We start from the raw sequence: 24,566 nt of genomic DNA on the forward strand, positions 1-24,566 counted from the left end.
GAGTGATTATTTGAGTTACTGTTGCCTTTCTATCAGCTCGAACCAGTCTGGCCATTCTCCTCTGACCTCAGGCATCAACAAGGCATTTGCGCCCACAGTACTGCCGCTCACTTGATATTTTCTCTTTTTCGGACCATTCTCTTTAAATCCTAGAGATGGTAGTGCGTGAGAATCCCAGTAGAATCAGCAGTTTCTGAAATACTCAGACCAGCCCGTCTGGCACCAACAACCATTCCACATTCAAAGTCACTTAAATCCCCTTTCTTCCACATTCTAATGCTCTGTTTGAACTGCAGCAGATTGTCTTGACCATGTCTACATGCCTAAATGCATTGAGTTGCTGCCATGTGATTGGCTGATTAGAAATTTGCGTTAACGAACAGTTGGACAGCTGTACCTAATAAAGTGGTCGGTGAGTGTATTGTATTGTAGTAATCTGTACATGCATTGGCTCAATGTAAAATATATATATATATATATATATATATATATATATATATATATATATATATATACGCTTATATATGTATATATATACAGGTCCTTCTCAAAAAATTAGCATATTGTGATAAAGTTCATTATTTTCTATAATGTAATGATGAAAATTTAACATTCATATATTTTAGATTCATTGCACACTAACTGAAATATTTCAGGTCTTTTATTGTCTTAATACGGATGATTGTGGCAAACAGCTCATGAAAACCCAAAATTCCTATCTCACAAAATTAGCATATTTTATCCGACCAATAAAATAAAAGTGTTTTTAATACAAACAACGTCAACCTTCAAATAATCATGTACAGTTATGCACTCAATACTTGGTCGGGAATCCTTTGGCAGAAATGACTGCTTCAATGCGGCGTGGCATGGAGGCAATCAGCCTGTGGCACTGCTGAGGTCTTATGGAGGCCCAGGATGCTTCGATAGCGGCCTTTAGCTCATCCAGAGTGTTGGGTCTTGAGTCTCTCAACGTTCTCTTCACAATATCCCACAGATTCTCTATGGGGTTCAGGTCAGGAGAGTTGGCAGGCCAATTGAGCACAGTGATACCATGGTCAGTAAACCATTTACCAGTGGTTTTGGCACTGTGAGCAGGTGCCAGGTTGTGCTGAAAAACAAAATCTTCATCTCCATAAAGCTTTTCAGCAGATGGAAGCATGAAGTGCTCCAAAATCTCCTGATAGCTAGCTGCATTGACCCTGCCCTTGATAAAACACAGTGGACCAACACCAGCAGCTGACAGGGCACCCCAGACCATCACTGACTGTGGGTACTTGACACTGGACTTCTGGCATTTTGGCATTTCCTTCTCCCCAGTCTTCCTCCAGACTCTGGCACATTGATTTCTGAATGACATGCAGAATTTGCTTTCATCCGAAAAAAGTACTTTGGACCACTGAGCAACAGTCCAGTGCTTCTTCTCTGTAGCCCAGGTCTGGGGAATGCGGCACCTGTAGCCCATTTCCTGCACACGCCTGTGCACGGTGGCTCTGGATGTTTCTACTCCAGACTCAGTCCACTGCTTCCACAGGTCCCCCAAGGTCTGGAATCGGCCCTTCTCCACAATCTTCCTCAGGGTCCGGTCACCTCTTCTCGTTGTGCAGCGTTTTCTGCCACACTTTTTCCTTCCCACAGACTTCCCACTGAGGTGCCTTGATACAGCACTCTGGGAACAGCCTATTTGTTCAGAAATTTCTTTCTGTGTCTTACCCTCTTGCTTGAGAGTGTCAATAGTGGCCTTCTGGACAGCAGTCAGGTCGGCAGTCTTACCCATGATTGGGGTTTTGAGTGATGAACCAGGCTGGGAGTTTTAAAGGCCTCAGGAATCTTTTGCAGGTGTTTAGAGTTAACTTGTTGATTCAGATGATTAGGTTCATAGCTCGTTTAGAGACCCTTTTAATAATATGCTAATTTTGTGAGATAGGAATTTTGGGTTTTCATGAGCTGTATGCCAAAATCATCCGTATTAAGACAATAAAAGACCTGAAATATTTCAGTTAGTGTGCAATGAATCTAAAATATATGAATGTTAAATTTTCATCATGACATTATAGAAAATAATGAACTTTATCACAATATGCTAATTTTTTGAGAAGGACCTGTATATATATATATATATACCGTATTTTCCGCACTATAAGGCGCACTTAAAAACCTTTAATTTTTTCTAAAAATGACTGCGCCTTGTAATCCGGAGCGCCTTATATATGGATCAATTGGTTAATTGGTTGATCCATACTGGTTGTACACGGCGCTCTGTCAAAATGTTTCAGTCCAACTGGTAAACTACAAAGCCGCACCGCTTGCAGCATTACGGCTACCGTAGTCAGGGGCGTCGCCGAAGTAATAGCGGTAAACACCTGTACTGTGCTTACTCCTAGTCCAACACCACTTGTGTGTGTATAACGTTTGAATGTACTGTTGCAGGAATTGCCTGAACTATATGTGATTAGAAGCTCAGTGTGTGGGGTGAATGTTTTGTGTGTGTGTATGGAAGACGTTGACATTACTCCTCCGGACAGAGGTGGCGCTGTGTGCTGCCGTAGCTGAGAATCAAGAGGGAAGGAGTGACGTCGGTATTATTGTGTGTGTGGGGTGGGTAGAGACGGCGACCGGAGCAGCGGTGTATGAGTCTGTAAGCCCTGTGTTTTTACGTGCTGCGAAGTCATTAAAAAGAACCCCGAATCTCGTCAACAACTCAGTGTTTTGATGCTGTTTCTTCATGCTCAACTCAGCAACGTATGAGTGAGGGAGTTAACCCCGAGGAAACTAGTAACTTCGGCCCTGGAGAAAGCGTCTCCCCTGTGTCATCAGACTACGGTCAGGGGACAGAAACAGGAAAGGTTAACAGTACTAACGTTTGATTTAGTGCATCAAACTGTTTCTTTTACGTGTTTACTGAATCAGGGAAAAGTTCTTTTTCACGTTTTAACTAACGTTTGATTTCAACTTCAACTTCATAGACTCCAATGCATTCCTAACGTGCGGTTGGCTCTATTCAATAGAATTCTATGTAGAGGAGACCTTACCATGAGAGTGAATGGAGTTATCAGAACGCTGGTTTGTAGTGTATTAATAAAGTTTGACTGACTTATCTGACTGTTTTGTTGACATTCTCTTTAGCCCAGCTCCATCTAGTGGATGCATAACGCAACCCCAGTCAAACGTTTGACTGCAGTAGCTTCTATTCTATGCGCCTTATAATCCGGTGCGCCCTATATATGAAAAAAGTTCTAAAATAGGCCATTCATTGAAGGTGCGCCTTATAATCCGGTGCGCCTTATAGTGCGGAAAATACAGTATATATAAACGCTGCCACCAACAGCAATAAACCGTTTCACCATATTAACCCTGTTTTTAACGCAACTTGGCTTCTACCTGAAACGTTTATCAATGACACTCACACATTGAATGACCGGATACTTCCGGCAATTCCAGGCGACTTTGGACTTTAAAATTTAACATCAAAATAAGTGTATGTGTCCGAACTTCACCCTTCTGCAGTCCTGGCTAAGCGCTAGTACAAAGCGTGGCAGATGTCACAGGAGGCGCCAGAAAAACTGCGTGCAGGGTTGCTCTGACCCCCCAGGACCAAAAATCTAGGGCAGTGCTCGAAAATGTTATGTGGATGGCTCACCGCAGCTCCACTGCGTTCAGTGTGAGCCCGGCGTAAAATGTTTTCTATCAGTTTCTGCATTTGTTAAAAAAGCATGTCACGGGCACTTTAACTTCCATGGAAACGCTCACCTGAGTTCAACACTGTTAGAAAGCAAAGTGAGAATAACAACGTGGGCTTGTCATGATTACAGCACTAAAAGAATGTTTATATAATAACTGGGTAAGGATAAGGCATGACATTTAAATTTCTGTGTTTTACGATTAAAAGGTAAATGAAATTGTTTAAACAGAATTAGTTTTGCTCGCAGAATCTTTGGGGATTCATTGGATTGAACTATCTTGGTGCCATTAAACTGGCCAGCTGAAAGTTCAAGATATGCAATAAATAAGACAAACGTTTTGAGTGTCAGGGTTGTGTTTTTAAAATGACTCAAATGCAGAGCAGAGCATTAATCAGTTTGGATGGATTTAATCAAGAATGGGGAAACAAAACTTACAAGGAGAACTCAAACAGCTCCGGGAACAATACCCAACAAAGATCTGGAGTTAGCAAGCATGGAGCAGGCAGCAAACAGGTAGTACCAGGAGGAACCATTGAGGAACAAAGAGAACTGGCAAGTATATATACTAAGGTAGGGATAGAGAAATGAAGGGCAAACCAGAAGAGTTAATCAGAGGGAATAAAAACTGCTGGGGCAGAAAGAATATGTGGACCAGCTGAGACAGAATGAAAGCATAGAACAGAACAGAAAAGAAAAGGAAAAATAAATATGCAAACAAGAAACCCTAAGGAAAAAATGTCAAACTGAGATCAAACAGGAAACTAAACAAAGGTTTTACAAGAGAAAGTGAACAAAAGGAATACACCTAACAATGAGCACAAGTAAAGAATTAATATGGCAAACCCAAACTGGAAAAATTAAACAGAATATGGCAAAACCTTTAGAACAAGACCCAGCAAGAATGCTGAAGAACAAGAACACAACTAAAAACCAAAACCTAACCTGGATTATGACATTGAGTCAATATTCTATACTTAGAGGGAATTAATAATTAGGTTCAATTTGTAGGGTTTATGCAATAAAACTTCATGACAAATTTCCATCAATTTAAGTTTACTCATTTTTATACAAGACAAATCAAGATAATGTGACTCATTCAAAAGTGAAACATTAACGAACCACATAACATTTACGTTTTGTTGTTAAAATAAACTGAGGTAATTATTATTATTATAGAGTGAGATACAACCAGCATTTTTGAATATTGGTGAACACCGAGACCAATTTGATTAATGCTTATTCATTTGAAATACATGATGATAAATTAATTAATTCTTAATGAATATTTCTAATACTTTAAATGGCTAAAACACAGAACTAACAAAAGCTATAAATATAACATAAATCCTATATGTTTAACTAGGTTGAAACTGCAAGTATGACTTCAAATGACATGTAAGGGAAAATGCCATATTGCCCACATAAACTGTCTAATAGGGAAAATAGACTTTTATATTAATCCACAAACTGTGACAAATGTACTAAAACATTTTCGATCATTTTGCTAAATTGATGCATGGGTTGAACCATATGTAAAAAGAGGGGATGTCAGCCTTAAAAAATAAAACTAAACACTGGGTTACAAACGTTTTAGCACTTATGGGAACAGTACTGCTACTATAGGAAAAAGGATTGCTCATATCTCCAGTGAGGACTTTGTGACATTGTGAGAGAAGATCACACTTTGTGGTCTGTCTATAAATCTGGTGCCCAGCTCCGAAGGCCACATCCTGAAATACTGTCATAATGTATGGTGTAAATTCCTTTGACAAATTAGTCAAGAGATTCATTCTCCTTTGCTTTTGATGGATATTTTGATTAAGTTCCATGTATTTATTGAAATAGTTTCTGTTTGTTGGAAAAGGGAAAAATACAAACAAAATTATTTTAACCTTAAGTAACAGAACCAACTGTTGGGAATAAACGAGTCACAAAAATTCAGACAACAGCAGATCCAGAGATATGACACCGCCAAGTGATACAGTGGTTATAATGCAGACTCAGGATGGACCAGTCTTACTACATATCAAAGTAACCACCCCTATTTGAGCATTTTTGGGCTTTAATATGACACAAACTGAGTTAACCACCTGGGGTAATAATGAACCACTGCATCATACTTTTCTAACATTTCATGTCAGAAAAGTAGGTTTCATATTGTTTTAGTGCAGTGAAAACACAGAATAGTTGTTGAAGGCCACGGAGAAATCATAATTGCTCTGTGAATTTTCAGTAAAACTTTATTTTAGGGGAAAACAAATAATGTCAAAATAACTCTTCTCAAATTATAGAAAATGTAAATATTAAAAGTATGTTCTTCCTTGAATAATACTACTAATGACGCTGCAGCCTTAAATGTGAAACAAAAATGTTTGAAGCTCTATATGAACTTGCTCCACCATATTTAAAACAGTACAGCTAAAACTGTAGATGTTTTTTTGCAACCATATATCACGCTTTCTCTCCGGGTGCAAGCTGTCTGCTATTAGCAGGATGCAGTTGTACTACACCAACCGCAGTGAGGTTATTGGACCAGCGAAGGTCCAAACACGAACAGGGACTGTTCCAAGGTGCTGCTGGCGACTCGAACAATGGCCACTAACTGTAGACGGGTTCCTAATCCACCAAATGACTCCACTCATGAGGGACATCAGCCCAAGCCAACGGGCTACAGCAATAGGCCTGCTCCAACACAGGATAGAAAGAAAAGAGATCACGCCATGAAGGACAGAAACCCACCACCAAATCAAAAGATCTGTAGAGCTAATCACTTAAGAGTGATTGAAGAGGATGGGTGAAGAATACTGTTTCTTACAAGGGCATAATAATCCCTTGGGCAGAGCAACGGTTGTTTTAGAATAAAAATCCTGATCCAGGACCGAAGAGGATGCCTCATATCAGTCAGTCAGTCAAACTGTCTGACTGACTGACGGATGCCTCATATCGATTTCTTATGTTATGATCTCATTGTGTTATTGTTGGGTTTTTTTCTGGTCATTCTTCTACCATGTGGTGGTTACTGGACAGAAGACTTGTGTGAGGGTTCTCTCTGCCTGATTGTTGATCCTGTATTTTATACACTAATGTTTTTCAGTTCTGTCTGACAGGGTTTTTGCTCACACACGATGACAACTATGTAGTTTTCTTTTATGATTCAATCACATTATCCTTTCAATAATTGTCACTCACTTATTTACTTGGGTTTTAATCAGTGTCGATCACACATGAAACAAGTTTCATTTATGATCAAGAGAGTGAAACGTTCATGAAAACTTTGCTGCCTTTTGATAAGAGGCCTCGTCATAACCTGAAACTCTGCATGACCTAATAGTAATCACCCCCTCTCCCTGTCACTTATCTATGAGCTAATGTACCATTAGGGCCCAGAGCAATGGATCTACAGAACACTCTGTTTGTCCCAGGGCGCATTCCAGGGACGAAGAGTCTAGATAAGCATGCCACTGTATCTGGGCTCTAGTTTCCAAGAATTACTGTGTCTTGAACCAGTTATAAAGGGATGATCTTTGATTGTCTAGTTGCAGCAGTTTTAACAGGGTGCTGGTATACATGTCTGGCTGCTCTTCCATGCACATGGTAATCAATAAAGCTGACTTGATTGATGATCTCCAGTCTATTCCCTTGGTAATTTTTTTCCACAACAAAGTGATAACTCTAAATGGCTTCTGTCCCCCTCCTCAGAATACAAAGTAAAAAGCCACGTCTCATCTTCCCTGTACAATACACGCGCTCTCATGTTATGTGGAGCACAGGGCTACATCCAGCAACTGTTCGTGCATTACAGAGAGGACTCTGCAGGACAGCTGCTGTCTGTTCAGTCACTTTTACACTGGTTATATGAGGTAGTTTCACGTGCTTATACATCTTCTGGATTGGATCCTCCAGAGAAGCCCAGAGCTCACCCAACCAAGGGGATTACATCCTCCACGGCTCTTCATAGAGGAATGACAGTAGAGGACATTTGCATGGCAGCGCCTGGTCACCTCCATGCTCATCTATTAGGTTTTATCTGCAGGAAGTTTCCACTTTCAGATGTCTCATCGGAGTTCTGAGAGAATGATTATTATTTCGCTGCGCTTTTTATATCAGCAAACTCTTTTGCCTGCAGGCACAAAATGAGATCATAATTATCTCCTAGACCCAGTTCATGACCTCTGTTATTATTGTCACTATGGCTGCATTTCATGAAGCCTCCCTGTGATAAGAAATGATTCCCACTGCTGTTGTGGTCATGGCACACAGGGGTTGTTGCGCATGATTCATGCATGATTCAGCAATCAATTGTTTTTCCTCCTCCACCTGAGGAGTTGTTGACCTGCTCTGCTCTTTTTTAGGCTGTCACATATCGTTGTCACTATTCACAGCAGCTGGTTTGTCATCTCAGCCTCCGCCCAAACAGAGATTATTCTCCTCTCTGTCGTTCAGTGTTGCAGGGCACTTCTGAACACATAATTACGGACGTAGCCAGTGAGGCATAGATCACATCCTGCTTTGCCTTTAACAAACTAGCGATAGCCTTAAAGTCTGAAGCCTAAACAAAATAGAACATTGGTTATGTATTGTAACCCCAGATTCTATGAGTATAGCCGCAGCCCTTTAAGTTCTGGGGCTCCCTGGTTCCTAAATGGCTGAAGACCTAATGCTCTTTGGAGCCAATTAGAGGCAATTTATACAGACCAGTGTAAGACCCACCCAGCAGGTAGGCGTGGACTAACGTTTTCAGTGTTCGCGTGCATGAAGGGATAAACCCCCCTAGCAATGGCCTTAAAGAGCTGCGCCTATACCTATAGAATCTGGGGTTACAATACAAAAGCAATGTTGTCGCTGTCAAGGATGGCACAACCAATTATTAGGTAAAGGAGGCAGTTGCTTTTTACCATATGGCCAGGTTGGTTTGGATAGCTTTTTCAATGAAAAATGGTCAATGTTCAACATCTCTAAGGTAAAACCAAGTAGATGGGTGCACAGTTCTTTTTGTCTTTCTGAACAAAAATGTGTTCAGGTTATCAAAAGTTGTTTAATGATCTAAAACGTATGAATAGAGAGCAAAAATAGAAGACATTTGTGAGGAAGACATCTTTTTTCAGCACTACACCATACTTTTCACAGTGAATGTATTCTGTTGAAACAAACCTGCGTCCACCGTGAGAATGAGGTTGTTCTGAATCTGTTTGTTTTTAGTCGCCCCATTCATTGTCTGCATGGCTCGATCCAAATACTTGTCATTGGTTACTCTGTTCCTGTAAACCTTAGCATAGCGCTTATTGCTCTCTCTGTAATACAAGACAAGATGAAGTTGACAACAGCTTATTCCAACCTGAGATATAAAAGTTAAATATTGGCAAAGGGTTATAAAGATCAAGAAGAACTTCACTCACATTATGACTTTTGCATCATCAGCCTCCACTGACACAGAAGCAGGGGGTATGTCCAGCAGAGAAATGGTGTCTGTCTCTGTAATTAAAATGTTTTCAATGACTTTCAGTAGAGCTTGTGTCACTTGTTCTTTCACAAAGTCTTTTTTCCACTTTTCATCTGAAAAGATTCAACAAAAAAAAATGAATATGAATATGTTTGGAGCTTCTCTTATACTCAATCAATTTAGTTGTGTCTTTTTCAGCAAAGAACAGAAACAACACACAGAGATACAATTGCAGAATGAATTTCATGTAGGAATGCACCAAGGAATCTGCTGTTAACAGCTGATTTCAGCTTGATGAGGCGGTTAGAGTCTCAAAAACTTAATCTATTTCCAATCAGTGAAAGCACCAAATGTAAGTTCTACCAAGTGGTACGTACAACACTACTCTTCGATGCAGAAAATTTATCTTAGAGAGGAAGAATCAAAGTTCCCAATCAGTTAGGTGTTCATCTGAAGCCAGAAGAAATATAGAGATGAAAGAAGATCTTTATAGGTGACATATCATGCAAAATCCATTTTTTAGCCCTTAAACACATTTTGTTGTGTTATCGGAGTCTGTAAGAGTGGTGCATAAATATCTTTATAGTCTGTTTGGGTCATATTTTTCAATGTGTTCAGTTCTCTCTATTCTCTACTATGTGTTTTGAAATATTACATCACAGTATTTGCTGCAGAACAGTTTAATAAGGTCATGGACTTCCAGCTACCAATTTCGAGTATCCGACATTTTATTTCGCAGTGCGATTTTTTAGTCCAAGCTCAAATATGCCGAAGCTGCAAGTAGATAAGTCCAAATGTTCGGTTGTTGAGTATTAACCAACACAATTCATTACACTGTACCCCAGGATCAAAGCCTCTTCGAAGTGCCTAGTTAAATTAAATTTTTCATGGAAATGTTTCCACATCAGCGGGAATAAGAGTCTCAATATAGCATTTAAAGAGACCGCACCAAAACAAGTTGCTCACAGACGCACCTCAGAACAGGGGTAAAAGAGAAGGCTGTGGAGCTACAATAGCAAGGAAATCAGGCCAAAATTATTTAAATGTGAAAAGGACAGATTTAAAAGCATGATATGTCCCCATTAAGGACGAACATGTTGAGACATACCAGGCTGCAAGAGAGCAAAAATGAGAGAATTTCAAGAGACAAAAGGAAGGCTGAAAGGAATACACCAAAATGTCTCAGATTTATTCTTTGAGCTTTCACCTTCTGTGTCTCATGAAACATGCTGCATTTGGAATGGTTGGCAGCCGTAAGGCTTATGGTAAGGATCTACCCTCTCAATACATACAGAGACAGCAGTCAAAACTTTACAAAAACCGGAGCTCTAAAACGGTCAAAAAATTCCAAGGAGTGCATCTCTACATATACATTTTGCTAATGAACCTGGGAAGCTGAAGGGCAGATCACATCTGGAAAATGTTTCCTCCATTTCCTCATTCACAGACTCTATGGTTGACTGGCTGGATATTCTGCTGCTGCCCAATACCGACCTGAAAAACAATGTCAGAGCATATCTTTAATAAAGAGTCATTGCGAAGTTACTAAGCTGAAAGACACACTGACACTGGTTATCAGGGAGTTTGTTTTACTTTTGCTATGCTTTATTTTGAAGACCACTAACCTCTCTGTCTTCGAGGCAAACCTCCTAAGAGCAAGATTCATTAAGTTCGCACATGACAACAGCCTAGTTATTTCAGGTAGAGGTAATTCCCTTATCATCCACCTCATTTGGGGTAGATGATGAAAGGTGAAGGTGGAAGTAGACTTAAGCTTTAATTAGTTTGATAATACTTTGTTTTGATAATTCCATCTCTATTAGTTAGTACTGAGATGCATTAGTAGTAACATTGATTTGTGATATTTTCCTCATCTACTGAAGTAACAAGGTCATGTAGATAAAGAGTAGTCTGAGATGGGTTCAAGTTTAAAATACCATAGAATGAATTATTTGCAAAGTGGTTGATCTGCACCATGAAAATTAAACTCCATCATTTGCTATGGATGACCAATCCTTCCATCCCTTCATCTATCCATTGTCTTCCGCTTATCCAAGATCAGGTCTAGAAGGGAACCCCAGACTTTCTTCTCCTCAGCAACATCCTCCAGCTCATTCTGAGGAATTCCAAGGCATTCCCAAGCCAGGACATATAGTCCATCCAGTGAGTTCTGGGTCTTGTAATGGAAAATTCTTTTAAAGTGCTCTGATATTCCCTTCACCTCTCTCCTCTGACCTCTGTGTTTTATTAGTGTTCTGTTATTTAGAGCAGATGGACTCTAAATTCCAATGCTGGAGAGTTTTATGGTTAACACTTCCTGAAGTGTATATTTCAAGGGAAGGTAGATGGGTGCCCTCATAAATAACTTTGTTAACTCTGACCCGGGGAGGGTCTAGGGGCCATATTTCTAAAACTCTTTGAAGTTGAGATAACACCCTCATTTTTGGTATAAATACTGTTTGTGATTTCTGTTCGTGGCTTTGTTTCACTGACTAACCTCAGTGTCAGGGTCTTCAAACGCTGAATGCCTTTGAATAAAACTTATAAGACAAAGTCCGGATTTTCTCTTGTTATGAGTCAACTTCTACCCACTTTGATAAGAAAATTCCACAACAGTCTTCAACTCCAAAGGGATGCGCCCAGGGGGCATCCTGATCAGATGCCTTAACCACCTCCACTGACTCCTTTTGATGCAGAGAAGCAATGATGAGCTCCCCACCCTATCTCTAAGGCTGACACTGGCCACCCTCCAGAATATCCAGAATCTCATTCGTTCTGGTCATGATTCAAACCTCATGACCATAGGTGAGGGACAGAATGTAGACGGACCAGTAACTAGAGGTTTGGTTTTTGGCTCAGCTCTTCACCAAAAAAAACCAGAGCAGCGCCCACATTACTGCAGCGGAAGCCTCAATCTGTCCGTCCATCTCCCGTTCCATCCTACCATCACTCATGAACATAACACCAAGATACTTAAACTTCTCTACTTGAGGCCTAGACTGACCCCCAACCTAGAGGGAGCAGTCCACCTTTTTCCTGTTGAGAATCATCGCCTCAACATAGACTATTCCTAAAGTAAAAACATTGAGACTAATATATTGTCTTTAAATGCAGAAAAAGCATTTGATAGTGTTAACTGGAATTCTCGTTTGCAACCTTGAGTGAATTTGGTTTTGAAAACTCTTTCATAAACTGGTTAAAAATATTATACAGTTCAGCAACAGCATGTTTCAGGACATTATTTGCTATTTATATTGAACCACTAGCAGCAGCAATCAGGCAAACTAAATGGTAAATGGACTGAACTTATATAGCGCTTTTTCAGTCATACAGACTGCTCAAAGCGCTTTACACTAGCGCCACATTCACCCAATCGCACTCACTAACGCTCACACATTCATACACCGATACGCAGATCGGTAGGCAACTTGAGGTTAAGTGCCTTGCCCAGGGGCACATCGACATAGGGCAGGAGGAAGCTGGAATCAAACCCACAACCTTCTGATTGCAAGACGACTACTTTCGCCTAAAGATATTAAAGGCATAAAATGCATGAATATTGAACATAAAATCAGTCTTTATGCAGATAATTACTTTCACTGGTTTTCACTGCCTTAAGTATCGCTAAGAAAACTATCCTCATGAATTGGAAAAATAAAAATGTTCTTCGTATTAACCAGTATAGAGACCTTTTGCTTAATAAAGTAGCATGGAGTTATTGCCAAGATCATTTTCTTCCACATCTTTGTGTGAAGATAGGATGTTGTTTTACTGTCAAAACCTGTCCACTGTGTTTTCTCAAGTTTCACAGACGGTGAAGGCTGCATTACCAGAAACAGCCACTTCCACCCTCCAGTCCTTTATTCCTGGCGACTGGATTCTGCTCAGAGAGTCTAGGAGAAAACACTGGAAGCCACAGGTGCCGGAAAGGCCCATATCAGATCCTACTAGACATCCAGGAAAGCTGCAGGAAAGCTACAGCTTCCCCAGCTTCATCTGGCTTCCAGGACACAAGTCATCTTCTAACTGGATCATCCACGGCTTGAAAGGTGTGAGGACAGCAGACCACCACAAGACAAAGAACTGTAAGCTGATCACTGGCGAGTGATTGAAGAGGTGGTTGAAGAACACTGTTCTTACAAGGGCACAATAATCTCTTGGGCAGTGCAACGTTATTTCAGAATCTACTTAAGGCCATCGCATTGCCTGAAAGTTAGAAATCATAAGGTCATTTGCCTCACTGCACACACACCACAGTGAGAGACACATAGGAAACATACAAGGAAGACCTCTACACATTGCACATAACCTTTCTCTGGATGATGGACTGGTGACGTCTGCAACAGAGAGACAGTCAAACATGCGCCATGATGCTTATTCTCCTTAATTTTTTAACATTTGGTGGCTACTAGGCTCCTTTGCCTGGACAGCAAGGGTCAGCCAAATTCTTTTCTCCCACTTTGACAGCAAAACTGACTCTGAGAAGGAAATCTCGGATACTTTTATATAACTTTCATGTTTATTGCTTGATATCTATCATTATGGTACAAATTTGAAATGTGTTCATTTCCGCCGTTGTTATAATTTGTTTTCAGTACCAGAAGAAAGAAGTTGTAATGTAAATTCTCGTATTAAGTGCTCTAAGGTGTTCCAAAGTGTATGACCTTTAGGTTACCTCTTTCTTCAGAATGTAGAATATAAAATATCTATGTATGTAATATAAACTATCTATGTGTGTAATATAAACTATCTATGTGTGTAACTGCAATGTGTGAAGCATAGAAAAGGCCTAGGGAGTGAGGAGCATAGAGAGTGCAAGGTCATAAATTAGAAGAGGACAAGGAAGGCCAGAGACAGGGGAGGATGAGTTGCATGTTACAATCAGAAGTATTCCTTATTTGGATTGTTATGTTATGTTATACATGTGTGCCATAAAATATGTATATGTTGAACACACCCTTGAGACTGAATAAAACTAGCTGGAAGCAAGAGTTGATCAGAGTTGGGCTCACAGATACTTGGCTGGAGTCTCCATCTATCACTCTGCAGAGGCGAACATAAAGTAGATTGTACTTGTGTTTATTTCACTCTTTGAAACCTGTACCCACATCAACGGACCCGGGGAAGCAGAGATGGCTTCAACAATTGGTGGCTCGTCCGGGATTTGGAACAACAGGCGAAAGAAATTCGGACCACTGACGAGGACCAACAGGCATCAGACACGGCTAGCCAAAAACTACAGAACAGGTAAGCAGAACCTATTTACTCAAAACTCTGCTTTTGGATTTTCGATAGGCTAAATTAATATTGTGTCTGATGTCTAAGTAAGTCTGAGTCAGCCAAAACTTAAGAAAAAGGGTGTTATAAATGTTGACTAGGATTTAAACTGGTGAATAAGATGTTGTTTTAAGAGAATTACAAGACTTAGTGGTGGTATTGTGTGGAAAAATATAGTAGTTTCTCGAACGTGGCGGTTCAGAGTACGTCCTCGACGGAGGTATACTGTTAAGCTGGGTCAGAGGCCCAGGAGAGTGAGAAATCCCAAATTCTACAGAAAAGTTATTGTGTGGAAAATATAGTAGTTTCTCGAACGTGGCGGTTCAGAGTACTCCTCGACGGAGGTCTACTGTTAGCTGGGTCAGAGGCCCGGGAGAGTGAGGAATCCCAAATTCTACAGAAAAGTAAATACACTGAGATCAGGCACAAACACTTGGGTGTGAATGCCGTGTTTTACGTGAGTTCTGCCTCAGTAAAACCGGATTACAGACGTAATAAAAGCACAAACACATAGAATAAGTCCTGTGAAGTGATAAACTGTGAGTTGGAGGAAATAATCCAACGAGATCAGGTTTGTGATAAAATAAATGAACTGTGAGCTGAATACAGGAATTCAGCAAGACCAGGCTTTTTGGTAAAACAAAACTCATGAGCTGTGCGCAGGGGAGGTGGTCTGTGTTGCAGACTTGTTGGGAGTGAGTGGGGGTTTGTGTATGACTGGAGAACAGCTGTGGAGAGCCGCTCTCTCATTGCGGGTGACAGAGTGCAGTTTTCTATCTGGAAACCTTATGGTGGCAACAGAAGGATAGACTGCTGATTGCTGTTTTTGATGAGTAACCAAATATTGCTCTGTGAAGATTTAGATTATAAACACATAAACTTAGAAGGAACAATATAAGCGGTGGAAATAACACCGTAAGATATAAGAAAGTTCTGTGAGTTTGAAATTTTTTTTTAAGAGCTGTGAACAGCAGTTATTATAACTGTAAGACTGGTCATGAGCTGTTAAGTTGGGTACCAATAAACCAACAACAGACTTTGTTAGGGTTAAAAAGAATGAGCTGTGTGTTGGTATAAATAAACCGACAACAGACTTTGTTAGGGTTAAAAATTCATGAGCTGTGTGTTGGACAAATAACCAACAAACAGACTTGTTAGGAGTAAAAGAATGAGCTGTTAAGTTGGAGAAATAACCAACAACAGACTTGTTAGGGTTAGAAAAGTGCATAAGCTGGACACACAACACTCCGGCAAACATTAGACAAGATTTATAGTTTAAGTCCATGAGCTGTGAGACACACACACACACAGGCCACTAAAAACAGGCTTCTGGGGGTTGAATGTGTTCTGGTGTCTTGAAAGTTGGTCAGAATTGAATGAGTGAGTAACTGAGATAACGCATTACAACTATATCTTTTTAAAAAAAGGATAGTTGTTGTTATAAGATGGAAAGTGAATTTAATAGAGAAATGGATATCAGTGCAAAAGAGCAGAATGTTGTATGGAAGACGATAGAAACTCAACTGTTAATAATGAAAACTGCTATTAAGAAAACATTTGAATACAAAGAGGAACAGAAGTTGGTTAAACAGATGGATTGTAAAATAAATGAAGAATTGTCAAAAGATGGGAAAAGCAAGACAGATAAAGAGAGTCTAGGCAAGTGGTTTAGTTTGAAGGAAAAAAATGCAAGGAAAGAGAGAGATTTGGCTGAAAAAATTTGTAAAGACAGCAGTTGGTTGAGCAGAGGAAAATGGAAGGACCTGGCAAATAAAGCAGAAAATGACGAAAAGTTTTGGTTACAAATGAGATTTTTGTGGCAGAGTAGTGATCATGCTATGACTGAGAACAGAGACTGGAAGAGCAAACAGATTAAAAATAGCAGTACAGTTGAAATGCCACCATCATATGACCTTCTAGCAAATCAGCCCATTTTATCACACCACAAGGCCCCCACCTCTCCTCTTACTGGTTTATATCCTACACTGAAAGTAACTGGGGGAGAAGTCCGAGTGTGTGATTTACGGCCAGGAACTGCTCAGGCTCCTCCTGAAACCCCCTGCTCGGCCCCTACTTCTCTTCTCTCCTCACATTCCACTGATGGGTCTGTATTGTCAATTGGAGGATCATTCATATCACAGGCCCCACAAACTGATCCATTTTGTGACCGGGTATTACGGGACAAACTGCGGCCAGTTTCTGGCCCAATAAAGTGTTCCACCCCGTATATTTCCCATTCACCTAGTGATATGGAATTGGTCACACCTCTGAAACCAGATGTAACTGAGGGCTCAGTTAATATGTCAGTGTCAGGGAGATGGATAAAAGACGAACCACCGACTGCAGTAACTTATCATATGCAGGCACCACTTCTTACAGTACAGAATCAGACACCAATTGAAAATGAGGAAGCTATGTTATCTTCCTCAACCCCAATGCCACTAGTACCTGAGGCTATGCCTGCCCCTGCTGGACATGGCTATAACATGAGACCCCGAACTCAGTCCAAATCTTCTTATATGGGTCCACTGTTCCAACAACAATTTGGAGCAAATAGATACAAACCTTTTGCACTGGGAGATCTTACCACTTTGTGTGACAAATTGCCTCCCATCTCAGAAGGAGCGTCTATATGGTTACAGACTCTAGACTCCCTGACAGCAGGTAACACGTTAGCTCTAGGTGACTATCGGGCCATTGCTGGACGATGCATGAAGCCACACAGCTGTAGGGACATAGAGCTTGCTGCAGGTACAACAACAGTACCAGATGAGGTCCTACTTACTGAATATTCCACTCAAATAGGCACAGCTCTTAGACAAATGTATCCAGTATCCAGAGGACGTACCATTCCAAAATTTGAGTGGAACGCAAACACAAATCCTAGAGACTATTTAGATCAGTGCAAATCCGTGTGGCAAACACAGACAGGAACTAATCCAGACAGAGCTGGTCTCCAAAGGGACTGGTTCCGGGATGCTGTCCTACGAGGGTTACCGCTGCAGGTTAAAACTAACATTGAGGATAATCCAGATCTGCCTGGATCAGAAATTGCAGTATATGATCGCCACCTGATACATCATTTATCTAAACTCAAAGAGGCAAAACAAGATGAGGAGAGTGAATTAAAAACACTACAAACTCAGCTCCTGAAAATGCAATTAGCAGAAGCTAAACTGAAGGTCGGGGAAAAAAAGAAGGAGGGTAGAACATCTAAAATTATGTATGAAGGTGCAGTGTCTCAGTCCCCTCAGGCTCCTCCATTTCCTGGAAATCAAGAAACTGCAGGACAGTGGCATCAGGCCTCGGTCCCATATCAGGGACATGCTGGTCGTTTTGGGAGACGAGGAGGGCTAAGAGCAAGGGGATTTCAGAGAGGACCACAGAGGAGGCTGGGTAATGCTGATGTGTGTTATTACTGCAATGAGCCTGGACACTGGTCCCGAGATTGCTCCCATAAGAATGGTCCACCCGGAGGGTATGGGTGTTATGGTCCCGCCATGGCTCCTCCGGCCCGTCCATACAGAGGCAGAGGTGGCCCAGCACGCGGTGCATATGGACCACAACTCCAATTACCGGCCTGGGACGAGCCTAGTCGCTGGCCTGAGCACCACTGACGGTCCCTACCGAACCCAGAAGACAGCGGGACTGCGGACCCCCTGCTGTCTGTGACTGTGTTCGGAAATAGCCTTCCTTTTCTGGTGGACACCGGGGCCACATGTTCAACCATCAAACAGGCTCCTCCAAACACACTCTCCACCAGGACTACAACTGTCATGGGGTTCTCGGGGGCAAAGCAGGTCCTGCCATATACCAAGCCTTTAAAGACTGAAATTGGTGGACAAATACTGAATCACAGTTATCTAGTCTCCACTGACACACCAGTAAATAAACTGGGTAGAGACATGTTAATAAAACTGGGAGCAACCATTTTATGTGGGACTGATGGACTGCAGGTTCACCTGCCCAATGGCATCCAGTTATTTTGTGACAATAACACTTCTTTTTCACATGGATAGTATCTCCTCCAGCCACTGCAGGACTCAATAGCTGATATATACTGGGTTTTGCTGCAACCTGAAACCACCGCACACAGAGGCATTCTCTCGGCTTTCCATCGGTGGAAATTCTGGGTCTCCACTCTGGCGCCCTATGTATCTCCTCCTGACCCCCCGCATGTCACCTTGTTTTATGATAGAAATAATTGTGAATGTTACCAGGAAAGCTTTGCTGATGAGTTAGAGGGTACGCACTGGGACATTGCTACCACAGACATTTATGTAGCAACAGAAGGAGTGGTGGCTGAGGTTCATTTGACTAGAGAGCATGAAGTGTGGTTTAGGATGTGGTCTGATGGCGTGCCTCATGTTTCTTTGGCTCTGCACCCAGGTCATGAAGCACGTGAACTTGGAGGTGTGTTAAAACGCTCCCTGAATCTACAGGATTGGCAGCCTTTGGCAACCCCTAACCTTTTTTATTCACCCTCAGGTAACACTTATCGCATATTCAACCACTCCACGGATGTGGGCACACTGGAGCATGTTCAGTTAGACAGACACCATGGGAGGGAAAAAACAGACCATCCACTGGCAGTTGCTGTTGTGGAAAAAATGCCTTCCACTCTCTGGGCAGAGGGGCCCACGGATGTAGGTCTGATTAAATGTTCCCCCATTACTTTTCAGTTGACCACCGACCAACCAATATGGAAGCTCCAATACCCTCACAAGCCAGCAGCAGAACTAGGCATTAAAGATACAGTGGAAGGCCTCTGGAACTCAGGTGTTTTAGAGTCTGCACATTCCTCTTCATGGAACACACCTATTCTGCCGGTGGAGAAAAAAGGGACAGGTAAATGGCGCATGGCACCCCTACCGTTCCCGTGCCCAATCCGTATGTTGCTGTGACAAATCTGAACCCTGACCATTGCTGGTTTACCTGCATTGATCTGGCCAACGCATTTTTCTGCCTTCCTTTAGCTGAGGAATGCAGGGACATTTTCGCATTTACCTATAAATCTCATAGGTATAGATACACTCGTTTGCCGCAGGGATTCGTGCTTTCTCCAGGGATTTTCAATCAGGTTCTAAAAGACTCTCTCCAAGATTGCCTATTACCACCAAACACCACTCTGATTCAGTACGTGGATGACATCCTTCTTGCAACGCCCACGGTGGCTGAATGCCTTGAGCCAACAGCAATTGTTCTGTCACATTTGGCTAAAAAAGGCTACAAGGTTAGCAAACCCAAACTCCAGATCTGCGGACGCCAGGTTGACTTTTTGGGCAAAGTTGTTTCCCAGCCTGGCACGGGGATGTCCCCAGCTCACTAATCTGCAGTTTTGTCTCACCCAAAACCGCTCCTGGTAAAGGACATGTTGTCTTTCCTAGGACTCACAGGGTATAGCAGATCTTTTGTGCCCGGCTACACCGACCTCACTGCACCCCTTAGAGAGCTTGTCAAAAAACAGGGCATGAGAAATCTCACTGCCCCGCTTGAATGGACCAGAGAAGCTGAAGAAGCGTTCATTAACTTAAAAACCAGCCTCTCGCAAGCTACACATTTGGCACATCCAGATTACACATTGCCCTTCCACTTGGATGTTTCTGTCACAGCACACACAGCCAATGGTGTGCTGTTCCAGAAAAAAGGGGGGGTTAGGACAGTCCTCATGTATATAAGTGTAATGCTGGACAACATGGAACAAAGACATCATGAGTGCACCCGACACGCAGCAGGGATGGCTAAAATAATCCAAAAAACAGCTCATGTAGTGATGGGACACCCTCTTAACATATTAACATCACATGGCGTAGTGGCCTTTGTGAACTCTCAGGCTTTCACACTCTCACCACTGAGACAACAGAGGCTGAGTAAGGTGCTGGAGGCCCCAAACATCACATACATACATGAGGGAATAAACATGGCAGACAGAATGACATCAGGAGAACCACATGTCTGCGCAGAAAAAGTGGAGTTTAATGAAAAAATCAGACCAGATCTACAAAGTACATCCCTAACAGATGCCCGAAACCTGTACACAGACGGGTGCTGCTTCAGACATGACACAGAAGGACTTAGGGCAGCATACGCGGTTGTGGAAGACACAGGGACAGATTTTGTCACAGTACAGGCAGAAGAACTGACAGACGCACAATCAGCGCAGAGAGCAAAGGTTTTGGCTGTAATAGCTGCTTTACAATTAGGAGAAGGACAGAAAGTAAACATTTACACAGACTCCACATATGTCACAAGTGCAGTGTACGTTGAACTAAAGCAATGGTTGAGAACAGGGTTCAGGACAGCAGGACAGAAACCCATTAAGCATGAACAGGAAATGAAAAGGTTGGCTGAAGCTTTGTTGCTCCCTCAAGAAGTAGCCGTCATTAAATGCAGAGGACATGACAGCAGTAACACCAGAGTAGCACAAGGTAATCAGGCCGCTGACCGTGCATCTAAACAGTGTGCAGGATATCAGCCAAGGCACATAATGCTGTGTTCAGAAGCAGGGTGGACACCAGAACCCACCCTGGAAGAAGTAACGAAAGTACAAAAGGGGGCCTCTCCTGAGGAAAAATCAGTTTGGAAGGCACGAGGGGGCTCACAAGACCAGAATGGTCTCTGGAGAAGCCCAGATGGACGTCCTATCTTGCCACCAGGTCTTACCAAAGTAGCTCTAGAAGAAGCGCATGGAGTAGGACATGTGGGAACAATGCAAATGTTGAAAAATCTTGAACACTGGTGGCATCCTTTTTTGAAACCAATGGCAGTGCATTGGATTAATTCATGTTAGATGTGCAGGCAGTTCAATACCAGACCAACCTTGAAGCCAGCACCTGAAAAGTTCCCAGTAGACCCAATAGCAGGAAAAGAGGTTATCATTGATTATACAGACATGACTGAGAGAGTGAATGGGTTCAGATATCTGTTGGTGTGTGTGGATGCATTTACTGGATGGCCGGAGGCGTGGCCTACAAAAAAGGAAGACAGCAAATCTGTGGTAAAGTGTTTGATAAATCATTATATCCCTAGACACGGTTTTCCAGCTAAAATAAGGTCTGACAACGGAACACATTTCAAAAACAAGGAACTCAAGGAAGTGGAAAGATTTCTGGGACTAAAACACTCCTTTGGCACTGTGTATCATCCACAGTCACAGGGGAAGGTTGAAAGAATGAATCGAACCCTTAAGACCAAATTGGCTAAGATCTGTGCACAGTCCAAAATGAATTGGGTTACGGCCTTGCCATTAGCTCTGATGTCTGTATGGAGTTCTATAAATCAGAAACATGGTTTGACCCCACATGAGCTGCAAACAGGGAGGCCATTCCCAGGTCCACAAACAAGGTTACTGTTTCTCACTGAGTGTGAACAATCTATGTCTCATCGTGATTATTACAGATCTCTCCACAGTCTTGTTACAGCTTTCTCCCAACAGATCTCAGCAGAACCAGAGACCAGGGTTGGAACTAACACATCAGAAGCCGAGTGGGTCCTCCTGAAAGTCATCAAAAGAAAGTGGTCAGAGCCAAGGTGGACCGGTCTATTCCAGGTCACAGAGAGGACAACCCATGCAGTCAGGCTGAAGGGCAAAGGCGCTACTTGGTATCACTGGAGTCAGTGTGCAGGAGCAGAACCACCTCAACGATCCCTTTTTCAGGTCCAGGAGGATCTGAGCAAAAACACAGGAGAAGGCAATCTCACTTCTCTCACCCAAGAAGGGGCAGAATAATCCCCGGGTGAGAGAAATTAGCTCTAGGTCAGTCTACACCTGAGAGCTGAAGATCAGATTTCTCACACCACTGAAGTGGCAGAATAATCCCCAGGTGTGAGAACGCAAGGCTCCAGGTCAGTCTACACCTGGGAGCTGAAGAGGAGAAAGAACAGCAGAAGGAGAGGTGGGACGGATTGAGTTTCTCTCACTGGAAGTGGTGGAGCTTCTCTCCCACCCCAGAAGACACCGTTTGGTGAACATTTTATATTTTATACTACATTTTGATTTTTTGTATCTTTTTCAGGTTATGATTTAACTTTCTATGTTTATGTTTTAAGTTTTATAAGTTTAAAAAAAATTATGAGTACCCAAAGAAAGGGAATTAGACTCTCTAGGAGTTTTATCATAGGTGGAGTGTTAATCTCAGTATTCATTGTTACGTTTATCTTATGGTATTTTTGTGAACTTCCATTCCAGATATGTTCTGAAAACCACTCCGGGAAGGTGTCCAAAAGGTCTAGGGTAACTCCATCCGAGGACGTATGCCTTAAGCGTTATGGGGGATTAGAATTAAATTACACGTTAGGAGCAACTACCACTTTTTGGTTTGACCTGTGTGATGTTATAAAGTGTGGGAAGAATCCGATTGCCTGGTTGGGGTATAATGTGTATTTGTGTGCCAATCTCGACAATGCGCTGCAGGCAGGACCATGAGTTTATATGGGGGAAACAAGCTTTGCGGAAATTGGGGTCACGCAGTGGGGTATACGGGTATGTGGACACCCACCCTGACATATATAAATTTACAGAATAAAGAAAAAGCCAAACAAATCAGCCTGGTACGGGCGTTAACGCATAGCACACTGGGGGGTGTCAATACACTATTTTTGTCTATAAAATCGTTACAAGAAGGTTTGCATTGCACCTCTCACAAGTGGGACGAGGTGATGTATTTCACTTTAGGGGTAGAGGTAACAGGGACCGACCCCCAGGTACTAATCAAAGTCAATTTAAATAAACCAACTCCCCAGGTGCAGGCCACCAGCACTCCTACAGTTCCAGAACCATAAGACCAACTAGAAGGGGTGATGAAAGTAGATTACTCCACCCTGCAGTCTCTAGAAATAATCCAGATGGCCACAGGTTATGCAGATGATAATCTTTGGCTGCAATGGATGACACAAACCGCAAAGGAGCAAAGTAGGTCTGACTGCATTGCATGTGCATCTGCAAGGCCACACTTAACCACTGACCCAGCCCCTTTATATCCGGAAGATGCTTGGGGGTACAGTTGCATGTTACAACTAACTAAAGAAGCCACCCCAGCCAACTGTACCACGCTAGCTAGCATCTTTCCTCCCATTCCAAACAATACTGGCTGAATGGGACATATTTTTGTTTCGAGTTCACCTCAAACATCCCAAAGGTGAATGTAGGACAAATTCCCTCGGACTGGTGTAATACCACCACGTCTGGGAAAGTGATAGGACTCTGGGCAAGATCAGGATTATATTATTACTGCGGAGGATATAGACTTCTCACTAATATACCAGATAACACCATAGGAGTATGTGCAATGGTTAGATTGCAGGCCCCGTTGATTTTAATTGGTCCTAATATTACCTCTGTGACATATCAACAAGATAAGGCGCTGGCACTCACTCGCAGGAGAAGACATATTATGAGAAGAAGCACTTCAACCACTTTTGACCTGAGTCAGGGTTCCCCCACCTATATAGATACAATTGGAGTTCCGCGAGGAGTCCCGAATGAGTATAAACTTACAGATCCCTATTATAGCTGCCTTGTTCCCAGTAACTCCCAATAAAAACGTAGACCGCATTAATTATATTCATTATAATGTTTTGCGGCTGGCAAATCTAACTCGAGATGCTGTAGAAGGTTTATCTGAACAATTGGCCCCAACTTCTCTCATGGCAGTTCAAAATAGGATGGCATTGGATATGTTATTAGCTGAAAAGGGTGGCGTGTGTGCCATGTTTGGAGATATGTGTTGTACCTTTATTCCCAATAACACTGCACCGGACGGTTCAGTGTCAAGGGCCTTAGAGGGACTTAAAACCCTCTCCGCCACCATGCATGATCATTCTGGAATTGATAATCCCCTGGAGGAGTGGATGTCAGGGATATTTGGACACTGGAAGGGTTTGATAATGTCTTTACTGATTTCTATTGCAGTATTTGTAGCTATAATGGTAACCTGTGGATGTTGTTGTGTCCCATGCATTCGTTCTCTGATGGTGCGCCTCATCACCTCTGCAATTGAGCAGAAGGATCCATAGACAACGATGCCACTGTTGCAAATTGACTATAACCAAGATGAGGACTCAGAGTGTGAATTCATGGACGCATAATATAATGCATGCATGTTGTTTAATGATTTTCTCTTTTACAGGTGGTACAGTAATATTTTTGCATTATTTCTACTTATCTT

The 24,566-nt window shown here is 42.1% G+C and overlaps 1 protein-coding gene across 5 annotated transcripts in view; it reads right to left on the reverse strand.

Annotated features, from left to right (window-relative positions):
• Window positions 1–24,566, reverse strand: part of dnai4 (dynein axonemal intermediate chain 4) — a 67,233-nt gene that overhangs the window by 30,138 nt on the left and 12,529 nt on the right. For 4 of the 5 annotated variants that reach the window (XM_047367295.1, XM_047367297.1, XM_047367294.1 and 1 more), the window contains 3 exons: window positions 10,511–10,617; window positions 9,080–9,236; window positions 8,835–8,974 (listed from right to left, as the gene is read on the reverse strand). In XM_047367295.1, the coding sequence (XP_047223251.1) occupies window positions 8,835–8,974; window positions 9,080–9,236; window positions 10,511–10,617 (404 nt within the window). The remainder of the gene's footprint in view (window positions 1–8,834; window positions 8,975–9,079; window positions 9,237–10,510; window positions 10,618–24,566) is intronic. The other variant, XM_047367296.1, reaches the window with a different exon arrangement.

Source organism: Girardinichthys multiradiatus, chromosome 6 (genome assembly GCF_021462225.1).
Source record: "Girardinichthys multiradiatus isolate DD_20200921_A chromosome 6, DD_fGirMul_XY1, whole genome shotgun sequence".
NCBI lineage: Eukaryota > Metazoa > Chordata > Actinopteri > Cyprinodontiformes > Goodeidae > Girardinichthys > Girardinichthys multiradiatus.